The sequence below is a fragment of the Peromyscus eremicus genome, chromosome 3 (assembly GCF_949786415.1).
Source record: "Peromyscus eremicus chromosome 3, PerEre_H2_v1, whole genome shotgun sequence".
Lineage (NCBI taxonomy): Eukaryota > Metazoa > Chordata > Mammalia > Rodentia > Cricetidae > Peromyscus > Peromyscus eremicus.
This window is the reverse complement of record NC_081418.1, coordinates 28,417,270-28,433,097: the sequence shown is the minus strand read 5'-3', so window position 1 is coordinate 28,433,097 and position 15,828 is coordinate 28,417,270. Positions and strand designations below refer to the sequence as shown.

General features: G+C 37.4%; 1 protein-coding gene across 1 annotated transcript in view; it reads right to left on the bottom strand.

Moving 5' to 3' along the window:
- Positions 1 to 8,197: 8,197 nt before the first annotated feature.
- Positions 8,198 to 15,828, bottom strand: part of Mdfic (MyoD family inhibitor domain containing) — a gene marked incomplete at its 5' end in the record, with an annotated part of 83,285 nt that continues 75,654 nt past the window's right edge. Inside the window, one exon of the mRNA XM_059256461.1 lies at positions 8,198 to 10,738. Within this exon, the coding sequence (XP_059112444.1) occupies positions 10,491 to 10,738 (248 nt within the window). The remainder of the gene's footprint in view (positions 10,739 to 15,828) is intronic.

Here is a 15,828-nt window from a genome sequence, read left to right as displayed (position 1 = left end):
TAAGATCAACCACCAGACCACCACTTATACAGCCATGGTTACCATTCAAACCTATAGGAATTTTGGTAAAAGTTCCTAATATTGGTGAGGCTGCTTTAAGCAACTTCAAATCCAACATCGTGTTGAGGGAAACATGTCTTGTTTTCATGTCTTGAAACATAAATGTTCTTCCAAACTTTGATGAACTTGACTTTATTTCATATTCATACAGTTCATATGAGAATACAGGACATACTTAAATCCACTTACCTAGGTCATGCTTTCAGTTATCATGATTTTCAAATGGGCTTAATTAAAGTCCCTATGTCTTGCACACATCACTACAAAGTCTTGGTACATGTCTGCACTATCATTTGGATAAGTGAAGCAATGCACAAAGCTTTCCAAGTTATGCTTCATCACCTCCAGTGCACTGCCCATATTGCTTCCTTGATATAATACAGCAAAATATGAATTGGATCTCATCTTGGCCTCATTTTTTACCCTCAGAAGCTTCATATGCCCTGGAGGAAGGAATCTATACATTTCCAAACAGCATTCCCAGTATTGTCTAGTGTGGCGCAGCTCTGTTTCTCACCTCTACTCCTTCTCCATCCTGACCATTACAATTTCAGAATGCACTGATGACTGTGAACTTTCTCCAAATCTTCAAAGAATTATCTCCACTTTGGCAAAAGATCTAGGTTATCAGAAGGAGCTTATCACTCTCATCCCTCTGCTCTCCTGGACATTCTGCCCATCTCTATATTAATGTTCATTCACTACCTCTAAACTCAGAACTTGTTGACAAACATCATAATCACAGGGTTGTGTGTGCATTTGTGTATGGAGGCAGAGGACAAACTCTTCTATCATTTCTCAAGCCCAATCCACAGTGTTTTTGAGACAGGGTCTCTTATTGGCATAGAACTTGACAAATAGGCTAGATTTGGTAGGCAATGACTCAGGGAGTCACCTGCCTCTGCCTCCCCAGCACAAATGTTTGGTGCCATCATGTCACTTTTTGCTTCAAAGGGACTTACAAAGATGATCACACTAACTTTTTTAATAATTGAGATGGCAATCAACCTGTTAAGTTTACCTGTCTAGGAGTGAACTGATACCTAAGCCTGATACTGGACCTATTTAGTTTTTTTAGTTCAAAAGTGATATAATCACCGAAGGTAAACACATATAAATTGTTTTATTATCATTGGTAAGTTTATTTAAATACTCTCAAAAGTATACTTCTGGTATGATTCATTTCTAGACTAGAATTTCTGCTATAAATTTGCTTACATGTGCTGATGCAGAATGATTTCAGATTGCAGGGGAAAGTAAAACTCCAAACTTGGGATCTTACAACTTTCTTTGTAAACACAGATGTAAACTGGGACATTCTGAGTAGTGATGTTCTCTTTTTTGTTTTTCTTAACAAATTTTAATAGTGTCAAGTGATAGTGTGAAAGATGGATTATGATTAAAACAACATTGTTGAGGAGCTATCTGTCCAGTGCCACACTTGTTCTAGAATATTTGACTAGCTGTCCATGATAAAGGACACACAAACACCCAAGGGATTCTCAGTATTTATGTTTTGAAAGAAATTTAGAAATACACGATAAAATGACTGGATTCAGACATGTGCTTTTGCACACACACAAACTTACAACCTCATTAGTCAGGACCCTGGCGGGAAATAGATGGCTCACTCAGAGGGCTTCAGCAAAGGGAGTTTTGTAAAAGAATGTTTGCAGAAGAACAATCAGTTGTAAGAACATGAGCAAGGGGACCAGATTGTTAGAAACCAACCAATCAGAAATTATTTGTTCCAAGGCCTGGAGAGGGAGGATGAGGTATCAGGAGTCCACAGAAGGAGAAGGCCTGGGCAGAAGGCTTATGTATGGGGGAGGTCAATTCACTGCCTATCAGAAAGGAGCCAAAATGCAGGATGGGAGTTAATAACAATGCCTTTTTGTCCCCTTTCTACCAGTGTCAAGCATCCACAGATGCCCACGAAGCACATCAAAGAGGCAGAGGTGTTAAAGAGGTCCAGAAGGGTAAATAGAAGATGAATGACGTGAGTGACACTTGACTAAGATAAAAGATATCGATAATAAGCACCAGTCAGTAATCTCTGTCAGGCTGACTGACTCAGCTAAGGGTGAGTACATGCAATGACAGTTAAGTACTCTAAATGGCTGATTTTATATGTTGTCGAGCATCTAAGCAGTTTCATCATTCAAGTTAGGAGAGATGGGAGATAAGAAACACGACAGGTAAGATTTCATGTCTTCATTCCAGGTTGAGACAGAACAGTGGTGATCAAATCTGTTTATTCTACTAAACAACGTGTGAGATTTCATAAGACATATAAAGACATGATCCAGGAATACAAATTAAGTTTCCTAGGTTTATAAGTAAAGTAAGTGTTACTTTGGGAAGAAAAGTCTAGTTATATGTCCCAGTTTTTTCATCTGTAAAATGGAGGTAAAAATGTATATCCTGGAAGAACTGTAGTGTTGAGAAGATCAAATAAGAAAATGGATTTGGTTTCCTTTTGAAAAGCTTAACAAGCCCTACAAATGTCAGGCCCTATCACTTCTGGATGCTATCTCACAAAGCTGGTCCTTAGGTATGTGCTTGCCAATCATCACGTCCTGTCTTTGGACTATCTTTGCTTAACACATGGAGCACTTCACTCAACTCCAACTGAAACATCACACACAAAGGAAAGATAATCAGTGAGAAAATCCAAATGTGTTGGCAATACCACTGCATGTTAAAAAGAAAGAATGAGATTCACGTTGAACTTCGTTTCTGCCATGCATAACTCCTCTTTCCATAGGTTCTATTAACTTCAAAGGGAGCTCCGTGCATGTAAATGATTATATTTATTGGATGCGCCGACTCCTTCTTATCCTCTGGGCACAATTAGAAATATCCTAGAAAATGAGTGTTAGAGACTTGGATCCATATTTGATATTCTATGGGAAATTTCCCATCGTTACAGATGTTAAAAATCCTGCCCAACAGTCCAGCTATGAATTTGTAGTATTCACCCTTTTATATCCTTGGAGAAATTTTTTTCTATGGTTTTAGAATGTTCTTCTTACAATAAAGGAAACTTATTCTCTCTCTCTCTCTCTCTCTCTCTCTCTCTCTCTCTCTCTCTCTCTCTCTCTCTCATATAAATATATATATATTTGAGAGGGGGGGATGATAGGATTTTGGCTGATGTCTAATAAACTTAAAACTTGGTCTAATAATACAAATTTAGACCACATAGGCCTTGTCTCGAGGAACTGTTAGTGCCTCCCTAACTAGACTACACTGTGATTTCAGGGTTCATTGCAAATGCAGGCATTATCAATATTCTTGTTAGTGAGATTTCTCTGGGAGGAATCTCTTGAATCAATGAAAACCCCTTGGTGTGCACAGAGCCTCGTGCCTTTTATAGCAATTTGTTGTTTATTCACTCTGTATTCAGGAGTCTTTCAGCTTATAATGGAAGTATCTCCAAGACTGACTGTGACAAATAACTTAATGTCCTCATTATGTTCTATCAGTAAATATAAAGATCCTATAAATGCTACAGACATCTGGCCTCAGCAATACTGTGAGTATGTTTGTGTGTTTATAAATTCAGCTAAGACGACAAGTTAATATTCAACTGTACACTCTTTTAAAGTGTCACATAGAAAAATGAGCCTTTCAAATGAAATATATTAAATCATTATCAGAGAATGTTGTAATTGCATGATGAAAATATCTGTACTGAAACATACCCATATATAATTGGTGAACTGAAAGATACAAATAATGCTTTGATAAGCAACTAGTTATGAAGATTCTTTTCAGTCCACCTTGTAGACCAACAAATAAAACTACATCAAAGTAACTTAGATCAGTCTTGAATTATTCTTAATAAATAAATAAGAAGGGGCTAACTTTAGTAAATATTTATAAGCAAAATAACCTCAAGTCTATATCGCAATCAGATTTCTAGTGAAAATATGTGTAAGTGGGTTTATTTTGAAAGGAAAAGTCCTACTCCCAGTGTCATAACCAATTAAATTCTCCAGGTAATGACCCCATTTGCATAGTGAGCGGAACCCACAAGTGGGAATTTTAATGGGTACACCACCTGAGTGCAGTAATCGAGAGTGACACATCTTGAACTAGTTTTGTGCTTACCTCACTGAAAATTCTACTCAGATTATTTTGAATGTCAAGCTACAAGTCAAATTCCAAGATGATGGATTTGTTCTTTTTTAAGCACCAAGTTTGAATAAAAGAAATGTATTGCATATCTTTGCTTTAACTAATCTGTGTTTCTGTTTCTCCCCATTGCTTCATTTTCTTCAGTGATTGGAATTTAATTTTATTCATTAATTTGTGAATAATTAGATAAAAAGAAATAACATCCTCAGCAGCTAAATTGCTTTTGGATTGCAATTTAATGTACTTTTACCAGAATATATATCCTATAGTTAAACTCACATAACAGTTTACTAAAAGGTAATTGTGTAAATATGCCCAATTATTCTTTCTGATGATCTAACGAAATCTAATGTAGTGAGTATTCTGGGATATTTCACTTGTCCCTTACCCTGATGCTGATAAAACACACTTTCTGCAGAGCTGATCAGAGATGACTTGTCACCTGAAAGTGTTACTTCTAAGATATTCTCTGTATCTCTCGGGCACTATTCATGTCCTTGAAAGAACTGTGCACTCTGATTGAGGGATTATATGACGGCCACATTAAATTATATAACAAAGGAGATTTTAAAACTCTAAGAGTCAGACACATGATGAACTGTGCTTTCTAGGTTTTGAGGTGACATTTCAAAACCTCCTTTGTTTTACTCTAAGATTGCCTTCAGTACTGTTTGTAGGTGTTTGACACTACTCAGCCACATCTGTAATTGGCATAGCATCCAGCAGACAGGCTCTGTACATCTTTACACTGCAACCTACCAAGTTAAGAAATGTATTGGTTCAATATAAAACAGCAGGCTGTTTTTAGACATAGTTACTAGTGCACAAGCTTTAATATGGCTTGGCTTCATCCTATAATGAGATCTTTTGGTTCCCTGCTCAACAGACTTTTATTCCTTTGGAAAAGGCTATGAACTATGTCAAGTGGCTCAGGTGCTTTTGTCCACCCTCTTTCTTGGCTTTGGAATGTAATTCCTTTGCTTCTACCCTTTTATGCATCAGACAGAACTTAAGAACCATTTTGATTTTTCAAGTTAAACTTGGAATTTTTTTGTTTGAATTTGGTTTTTGCTTTTTTTTTTTTTTAAAGAATGATTACTTTCTCAACTAAATTTTACCAAAGAGGTTGCCTGGAAGTAAATACCTAATTGTAGAGCTATGTTTTGTCTTTGTCTTCAACAGATGTATCTTTAGCTCCAGATGGCTAATGTATCAAAGGATGAGTTTCCTAAAATGGTTTCTCCACAGCCAGATAAATGATTCTGGTCTTGTATTTATTAAACAAAATAAGGGGAGCATCCCAGACAGAAATAATGCACAAACAACAGAAATGCGAGTTACTGCCCAACTGGGAGACACGGGACTACTTATTTGACAATTGGCTGCTTCTGAGCTTTAGCTGTGGCCTTTGTGGAAAATATGCTCTGTCCCAGTATAGTAAAAATAGTGCGGGACAGGTCTCCCCCATGAAGGATTCTGGTTTTTAGCTAGGATCTGCTCGACTTTGAGCTTCATCTCCAGATTAGCTGATATCATTAAAATTTGATCTTATAAGTAGTATTCTGAGACATCATCCTTTGTTTTTAAAGATTATTATTTATTTATTCATTTATTTACTATTTATATGTGTATATGAGGGTGAGAGGCTACATAAGTTTCCATGCACTATGTACATGCAGATACCAAGGGAGGCCAGAAGAGAATGTCATATTCCCTGAAACTGGAGTTATAAAGGTAGTTCTAAGTACCCTGATATGGGCGCCAGTAACCAAACCTAGATCCTTTTGAACATGGGTGCTCTGAAAAAGCAGTAACTGCTGTTAGCATTAAGCCATTTCTCCAGTCCCAGAGACACAGATTTTTAAAGTAAAAGGTGCTGACACTATTCTCTGGGAATTTTGCAATGGGAAGTGACTTTTTTGCTAAACCAATTTCCATATTAGGGCTGTACCACAATGCCATTGTTTCCATAACTTTTTTTTTCTATTTTAAACCAAACCTCTAATAATAGTCTTAGATAGTTAAGCAACAATGGAATCCTCAGTGGTGGAGTTAACAATGTCTTCCTTAGAGATGTCAATCTTCTTCCTTGGGTTGAAACTTCCTGAGCATCATGTCATTTCCTTAGGGTACCTAGTATCTCATCAAGCACATAGAAAACAATCACAGAGATGAACACTGTAACTAGTCCCCTGCAATAAGAAACACTTGGTCAAAAATGTAAGTAGATGCAGAGGAAACCCTAGCAATAAATTAACGTTCTTTCAAAAAAGGTGGTATGCTACTGCGTTAGTGTAAGAGGAGGAGAAAAATAGCATTTGATGAAATCTTATTGTTTCTCAGATTAGATGAAGCAGTCCTATGGAACTATAAATCACAAGTAATTGAAAGGGAGGAAGGTTTTAAATAGTGTTAAATTAAAAATAATCAATAATCTTAACAGTGGGATTAATATACTGCTAAATACTAATTTTATATTAGTAATATTAGTAAATGATTGATTAGGAATATGAATAAACCTAAGCATTAAATAGTACTGCATAAGGCAAGCTAGGCAGTTCCTTGGCGGGAGCCTTGTTTGTTAGGCAGTGATGTCTGGTGTACAGAACTTTAGAATCTAGAGCATGGCGTTTTTATGGATAGAGAATGGCAAATTATTACACAGGCTGTCTTGGCTACTCTTTGGTCTGTTCAGACAACACCTACTGTTCCAGTGAGGAAAATGGCTACAGTAACCCACTGTGGAGACACAAAGTTATTTTGGGGGAGAGTATTGATAGGAGGGGAGGGTGAGGAGATTGTTGTCCAGAAGTATTGTATGAGAGAAGAATAAAAAAATGTAAAAACAAAACAAGACTTCTCATGAATAGTTCTACTACTGTTTTTGTTAAATCCCAACTCCAAAACATCTTCAAATATTTGTCTTAGCTGTATTAGATAGAAAGACTTCTGACAATGGAGTTTTATGTAAAATTCATTAAAGGTGATACCCAATTTTACAACTTGGAATACTTGTGCTTGCTATTCAGTGTCAGCATATATAAAATAATTTCTTTAGTTTTGTAAATTAAAACAAATTCCTTAGGTAAACAAGTGAAATCAATCTACGGAAAATGTGAATAGTAGTGGATTGTTCATGACGAATTCCAGCACTTGGGAGGCTGAGGAGGGGGACCGGTGTGAGGCTAAAGTTACCATGGGCTATATTGTAGTGGGTAGCCATTCCAGTTTTGATCTGGAAGTTCCAACCCCCATTGAGGTTTTGGTAACTGTCACGCCTACAAGGCGGGGCCAAGAGAGGACCCTGAAGACCGGAGATCCGGATGCACTGACTCTCTTGGTTCTGGGACCCTGGACGCTGGAGGTAGAACAAGCAGAGTTCTCCAGAGAACACCGATGGACTGAGCTACATCTCTCCCAGACCCTGCAACCTACCTATCCCTTCATTTGTAAGTTACGCTACTAAATAAACCTCCCTTTTAACTACGTGGAGTGGCCTTAATAATTTCACCAATACTATATAGTGAAGTGCAAGCTAGCCCTGGTTACTGTATGAAATCTTATCTTTAAAAAGAAAGAAAGAAGAAAACAGAGAGGGAAGGATGGGAAGAGGAAGAGAGGAAAGGAGTAGGGGGAAAGAAAGAAGGGAGATGATAAGGAAGGGAGAGGGAGGGTGGGAGGAATGAAGGAAGGAAGAGCAGGAAAAAGGAAGCTTATCTTTTCCATGCTGTGAATATTCAAAAGAACACTGTATTTTGATAACATAGGGCAGCAATGGCTTGTAGATAAAATATTCCAAATATTTCTCTGTTCATTAGTTGTCACGAGGCTTGTCATCTACATAGAAAGACTGGGAAAGGGAGACTAGGAAATTTTTCAGGAAGAGGTATAAAAGGGTAAAGAAATCCTTCAGGTTTTACATTATCATCAAAATAATTTAAATATAGAGCCACTAATATATTAATTAGATATAAAAGGATCTTAAAGCACAATAAAGAGTTCATTTTTTTAATTTTAAAATATCCAGGATAATACAGCTCCAGTTTGAAAATATGGCACATTTAAGAAGAGACTGAATGTCTAACTGTAAACCATAGCAATTAATCCTGACAGCCATAGGATTCAACAACACACTACATATCAATATTCTAAAATATATTGAAACTGTTTTCACATTTGCCTATTTTTCTTTTGAATTATACAAGATGCCTTAAGGAATGGCTTGCCTGGAGTACAGAGCTGAAGAAAAGTCCTACATGTACAAGTATGGAAATTAACTTCTGGTATTCACTAATGTTCTCTATTACAGAAAAACATTTCAAATGCACTATCATTTTCATTACAAATCATAGCGGGATATATTCGAGCATCAGACAAACCTATTGGTTAAACAGTCTTACAGGATATTGAGTCAAATATCCCAACAATCATAAAGAGGCTTATCAATAAACGGATGCTCTTCTCCATCCTATGACATAAGCACAAGTTAACGTTGGGTATATGGAAATATTAAGGTTCCCATTATATTTGACATAACAAATGAAGAAGGCAGTTGTACATTAGCGTTGTATTTAAGCCAACATTTTAAAGTGTATGCATGCATAAATTGCATTAGAAGGGAGATTCACTTGCTTTTCTTTATCAAATAATATTTAAAATAATAATTTAATTATAAGATAGGCTTACTCTCAAAGAAAAAACATTGGAGACATTCTCATTCTTCATGTAAAAAAACAAAAACAAACAAAAAAAAATCACTCAGGTCTCCTAAAATCTAGTTTGGCTAAAGGCTTCCTAAAATGCATTTTTTTAAAAAAATCTGATATTCATCTGCAACTGTAAAGAACCACTAAATTACCAAATATACTTTCAAGAGCCTGCAAAGAATTAGTCAATGCAACCAAATTTTAAATCTGAAGAGAAAAAAAAAAAAATCATGTGGGAGGATGTGTGTAAAACCAAACGCTCCCTTTCATAAGAGCCGACTCCATCACTATATAGTCTTGTCACAGACATATATCGTTATACTTTTAGTATCTTTATAACCTGGCACATTGGCATAATTTAACATACAATTGGAATGCTGTTATCTGGTGATGGTGTTAGACATCTGAGCTCCTCCTGTAGTGGATGCAAGACACATGTGCTTGTGAAATACAAGACTGGCTACAAGCCAACCAAAATAAATAGACCCCCCCCCAACAGCCCCACATAAAAAACCAAATCTTTCAAATATAAGTGAGCTTTGGAAAAACCCCAAAATCAGAACACTAGGGTTTTTTTAATCTTGAAAAAAAAAACTCATTTAAATGAAAGTTGTTAAAACGTGTTCTACATTTTTGGTAAAATATAGTTATGTTAACAAGGTATTATGTTTTCATTAAAATTTATAACACTTAAATTATGTGTAGGAAAGTGCATATTTGCATTAGTTCTGATTTTATAGTCTTAAGAAAGCTGTGTTGTTGAAATGTGCAGTGGAGGCACATTTTTTTCACTTGTTCAGAACACAGACAGTTCAGGCCACCCACCTTAAACTTTTTCCTAAATTTAAATAGCTCATCCTAAGGCATCCGAAATGCCACATTCTCCTTCAAGCATTCCTCAATAACCTGTTTTTTGCTTCTGTGTCTTCCTATGCCCTCTTTCCTTTCCAGTCCTGACACCAGCATGCCTTGGGATCTGGTTCATTCTCTACGGCTCCCACCCTGCCCTCCTCCACTACATTGCACACTGCTCTGAATGACAGCAGCATGATATTCCTCAGTGCCCTCTGGGTAGAACATTGGAGGTGAGAGCACACAGAGCAGACCAACATGGAGAGTCCCACATCTGTCTGCGGCTCTGCCCAGTATGTGTGCTTACTTAGAATAATGAATGTTCACTTTTAACCTCTAATAGATAAACATCAAAGATAAATGATCTGGTTTAAATACCTATTGAGCAATGTTGTGTTTAGAGCCATGAGCTGCTGAGAATTATTAGGAGAAACACATATGTCAACAGAAAGAAGACAGACAACATTTTTGGGTGTGTGTGTGTGTATCAAAATGTCTTCCAATTATTAACGTCTACAAAGAAGCTTCAAAAACCAGTTAGTCAAAACTTCACATATTAAACCATATAGATTTAGTGAAAGAAAAAGAATTTCAGAGATTACTTAAGCATAATGAGTTAACAGTGCAAACACTGAGTTGCTTCATGAGAATCTTACCATGTGCTTTTCTTTCCCCTACAAGAAATATTGTAAAATATCTCCAGTTTTAATACAAACAAAAGATAAATCTTTATGATGGAAAACAGATGCCACAGCACTCCATACAGATTTCTAAACAGTCTGAGGATTCACAACAGGCATCCATGATGCCACAGTCCATGTCACAAGGGCAGTTGCAGTCATCACCCATCTCGTCACCACAGCAGCAGCAGCAGGCTTCGGAGGTGCAGATGCCACATGAAGCTTGTCCCAGGACAATATTGCAGAGGGTCAGGAATTCACAGAACAAGCACGCCAGGATACAGTGGACACAACAGTCTTCATTCACAGGCCAGAGGAGACCACATAGTGGAGAAAAAGGGGACAAAAAATACATGTCATCCAGAGAATAGGTAAAAACTGGTCCAAGTTACAGCTCAAATGATACCCAGCCCTAGACTTCTGTTGTTGATTGTGAGCCAGATGTCCAAAAAGGAGCTTGGGCTAAATTCTAGATGAGTGACCTCTAGATGCAGATACTGGACTGGAAAAGTGATCTGTGGTTGTGTGCATGACTGTGCATGTGTGTTGGATTATTACTGTAACCCACTGTGTCATAGCTCTTGATCCCAGGTACCACTTTCTTGTGTGTCTTACCCATTGTTCCTACAGCCTACTGCTCTCAGTAACATTGAGCTGAAATAAATTTATTAAATAGAAAGTTTATTCACTTGTTCCACACATAGGCTTCAAAATTGGAAAGAAAAATAGGAAATATTAGACATATTAATCATTAATTCAGACCTTAAAGTAGCATGCATTAAACCATGATCTACATGTTTTCTTTTCCAATTAACTCACTTTCATTTTTTTTTTTGTTACAAAAACATCTTAAGAGAAACAGTGTGACTTTCTAGTTGAGTCCAACTATAATAACTAGTTCATGTCCTTCTGACAAAGGGGATAGCAAATACCAAAAATGACAAAGTGGCTTTACCACTTTCTCTGGTGGCAAAGCAGCTCAATCTCTACCATTTCTTGACGCCTTCCTAAATAACACCATGTTTCACAAACTGATAGAAAAAAAAAAAACCTAGCCATCTAATACATTTATTATGCATACTGCAAAATGCTTTCTTTTAAATTTGGGACAAATGGGAGGGTTAACTGGTGGAAATGCTTATTTATCTATTATTTAACACATGTAATAGAACAATATGACTAATATTTGAGACATTTGCCCAAGGTCAGGGATATTCATACTTTTTACATATACATTTTGGGTTACTTTATGAATTTTGGGCTTGTTAGTTTGTATACATATTTTGTACAATGTAAGTTGTACTGTACTGGGGTTCAAACCCACAACTTCATGATTGCTGCGTAAGTGCTCTACCACTGAGCTACACCAAAACCCTTCAGCAGCATTTCAGCCAATGGTGTGAAAACCCAAGGACAGAGGGAACCTCCAGATACAAAGAGGGTGCTGAACAGTTGGTCTTGTTGTCTTAGACAAAAGCACTGATGCTCTGCAATGGTGTTACTCTGCAGGGAGCTCTGACCTGACAGAACCTTCCCATCACTACTGTCACAAGTGTCTCTGCTGAGGAAGAGCAAACAGGAACACTTCGCTTCCCAAACCTATCACTCTCCTCCCATCACCAGTTTCCCAGACCCTAGAACATGTCAGTTTCTCTGCAGTGGAGAACTTGGAGGGCACCTGAAATAAAGGTTGAAACACAAAGTCCTTTTCCATGCACCGAAAATCATAAAGGGGAAGGGGTCAGAACACTCAGAAGGTCAACTCCAGAGCTGTCTATGGCACTAAAGACTAACAACACATCTCTTTCCTTTTTCAACTTTTAAAATGCCAAACCCACTCACACACAATGTTCATGCAGAAACTGAAAATAGACTAGAGTGGTGAGAATTTAGATCTCCTCCATCTTTCCATAACATACAGAATTTTTTGTAATATCTAAACATTTCAAAAAAAATTTGTTGTTACAAAACCTTTGAAGAAAAGAACTCAATGTGAGTGATTCAACTACGTGAGTCTGAAGTTCCTGGCCTTATAAAGCTCCTGGTTTATAGAGTGTCTTTGAGTAGGTTCTTCTGCCAATACTTCTTCTACATCTCCATCCCAGTTTCCATTTCATAGTTCTTTGTCCTTTTGTATTTTTCTCAGGGAAGATATTATCATCACAATGAGAAAGGAAATTTATAAACAGGATACATTTCACTGAATATTCGTAAATACTAGAACACTGCTTGGGCATGTAGATTCCTTATATATGAATCATAAAATATGTCACACATATTTGTGTATGATAAATCTATCAAATATAAGGAGGGAAAGAATCTTTGTCCCATTGTACATTATAACTAGAGGGTTATGTCAAACATGATGGGGCTCATACCCGCAATCCTAGTAGGTAGAAGACTGAAGTAGGCGGATGGCAATGAGTTCCAGGCCAGCATGGGCTACAAAATGAGGCCCATTCTCAAATAGAAGGCAAAATGAAACAAAAGAAAACCACTGACCCCCCTGAAACAATCAAGGGTCATGATATCAACCTGGACACATTCTATTAGAATTGATGTCATCCTGTATGATCTCCAAAGAGCAGCCTGTTTTTTTCAGAGCATTTGAAACTTATCCACCTTGATTCATATGGCTTCTTTTCCTGCTGTGCAGCATCTTATTTATGAAAACACATCTGATTTACCTTTGGAAATCTGTAACTATTTTCTTTGCTCCTATAGCTCTGCTCAACTAAACATTGCTTTTGGAGAAAACTGCCTGCAAGTTCTTCAGAACACACATACTAAATAAGTAGCTGGAGAATATTGGGGTTATGGGATTATATATATTCAATAATATTGGGAAATGGAACGGAACAATTTTTCCTCTAAGCAACTGCTCCATTGTTTATTCCCACTAACAAAGCAAGAGATCATCCACATTTTCATCAATTGTTGAAACTATCTCAGTTTACCATATGACAAGTGGTTGAGTTTGATATAGCTCCCCCAAAGAAAATTATTTTGCTTTTGCTAAGGAATATAGACGGTTTTCATTTCTGTTGGCTATTCAAGTTTCTTCTTCATGGAAATGCATTTTCAACAGGTTCATGCTACTCCTCACTTTTGCACTTTTTTTTTCCTCATTGGTGAGTATACATGTTTTATACATTCAGTCTACAAGTCCATTGTAAAATGGTATTAACCGCTCAGTGTATGACATGCTTTGTTTAAAATAAAGCAACAAAATGGAGAGCTGACCTAATCTCTAGACTGTGAGAGTTTGAGGTGCTGAGAGCAAATGTCAATCAAATCCCAGAGTAGCTAGAGATACAGGATTATATGGTCATGGTGGTGAAGTACATCTGACAAAATGGGAAAATAAAGAATGAACAGATGAATAGGAATCATTACCAAGATGTGTTAGAAGAATGAAATGATAAGTTTCAGTGTTTCTGCTTTACTAAAGCCCCAGTGAGTACATGGGCAACACAAAATGGACTCGTGTTTTTGTTTTTTGTTTTCTCCTTCTTTTTGGGGGGATCACAAGTGTGGGGACAGACCTGGGAGGACAGTGAAATGAGTATGATCAGGGTGAATGATGTGAAATTTCTAAATACTCAAAAATATTATGTTGAAAAAAAAAGAGCTGACAGTCAAGGTGAACTGTAGCATGAATCTTAAAAGTTCTTATTAATAAAAACAAATCTGAGGCCAGTTATTGAGGTGATACTGGAAGATCAGAGAGATAGAACAAGCCACAGCTATCTCATCTTGCCAGTTCCTCAGTTGGTCCTGTTTCCTCAGACTGGAAGCTTCTGTGTCCTCATCCAGAATGAATCTCAGCTGAACTGTGCTCAAAACCTAAAAGCTTAACCAGCCAAATGCCTCCTAACCAGCCAAATGCTTCTAGTTTCTGGTCCTCACGCCTTATAAACCTTTCTGCTTTCTACCACCACTCCCTGGGATTAAAGGCTGCTTTCTGGGATTAAAGGCATGAGTCACCATCCCTGGCTGTTTCCAATGTGACCTTGAACTCACAGAGATCCAGAGGGATTTCTGTCTCTGGAATGCTAGGATTAAAGGCGTGTGCTAACATTTTCTAGCCTAAGTATCTTGTGGCTTTTCTGTTCTCTGACCCCAGGTAAGTTTATTAAAGTACCCAATATTTTGGGGAACACAATACCACCACAGTGAACCTTCAAGTCACAGTGAGCTGGAGGACTGATAAACTGCTAGCCACATCATTGAAACAAATGTAAGAGTGGGCATCCTAGAGATGATGCCTCACTTAAAGAAATGAATCTGCAAATCCAAAAGCATTGAAATTCATGTCCACTTCTATAAAGAAGAGCAGAGGCGTTAGGAAAGAACTGACAAAGACAGGCACCTCAGAAGATGAAGTTCTTTACAGGAAAATTCAAATTCACAAGAACTCATCATCATCTAAAAGACATGGATCCTACATAGTTTACAAGACAGCCATCAGAACTAAGAAAACAAACTAAAACCCAAATACCCCTAAGCACTTTGAATACCTCTAAAGCACAAAGAAAACCAGTGCACTAACAAGCACGTAAGGAAGCCACAAACCAAAACTTGTAATGATTGCAGTGATATCAGGTAAGATATCCACATAAGTGCATTCATCTTCTACATTCCATAGAGAAATAAAAGAATGGATCCCTAAATTCCATCACATCAACTACACAGTCCTATTTATTACTTGACAAAAGAGTTTTTGTTTTTCCAGAATTATGATTCAGCATAATGAAAAAGCTCACAGAAACTGAGCACCAACCGTTGTATCAGTTTTGAATGGCTGGAGGAGTCAAAGGCCACACAAGACATTAACATGGTGGGGAATGATGGAGCAAAAAATGGGTGGTGAGAATTATCATTGCAGTGTGGTAGAGCACACCAGAAAGCACCATGTCTGGGAGGAAAGATCCGGAGTTCCAGAGCCACCGTGGCTTGAGGAGAACAGTGCTTCAAAACAACAAACAAAACTGACAGCAAAAGAAGAAGAAAACGTCAGGTGAGGTAGCGGACATTATAATGCCAAGGTAGGGGTATCATGAATTTGAGGCCAGCCTGGGCTACATAGAGAGGCTCTATCTAAAAAAAACCAAAATAGACAAATAAATCAAATTCAGGAAGATGAGTAGAGAAACAAAGTTTAAAAAAGATGGGGTTTCTGCCTACATGTGATTCACTGTCAAAAAAAAAAAAAATTCCTTTTCCCTGCCTGGGTCCTTGAGGTTTTCAGTTTTTATGGTTTTATTCAGTCATGATTTGCAGTTTTTGCCAAAAACTGTTTAACCTTTGAGAAGCCAACTGGGTTCTGGGAAGTTTGCCTATCCGGAACTGGGCCAAGCAAGAATTGCACAATTCAGTGTACTGAG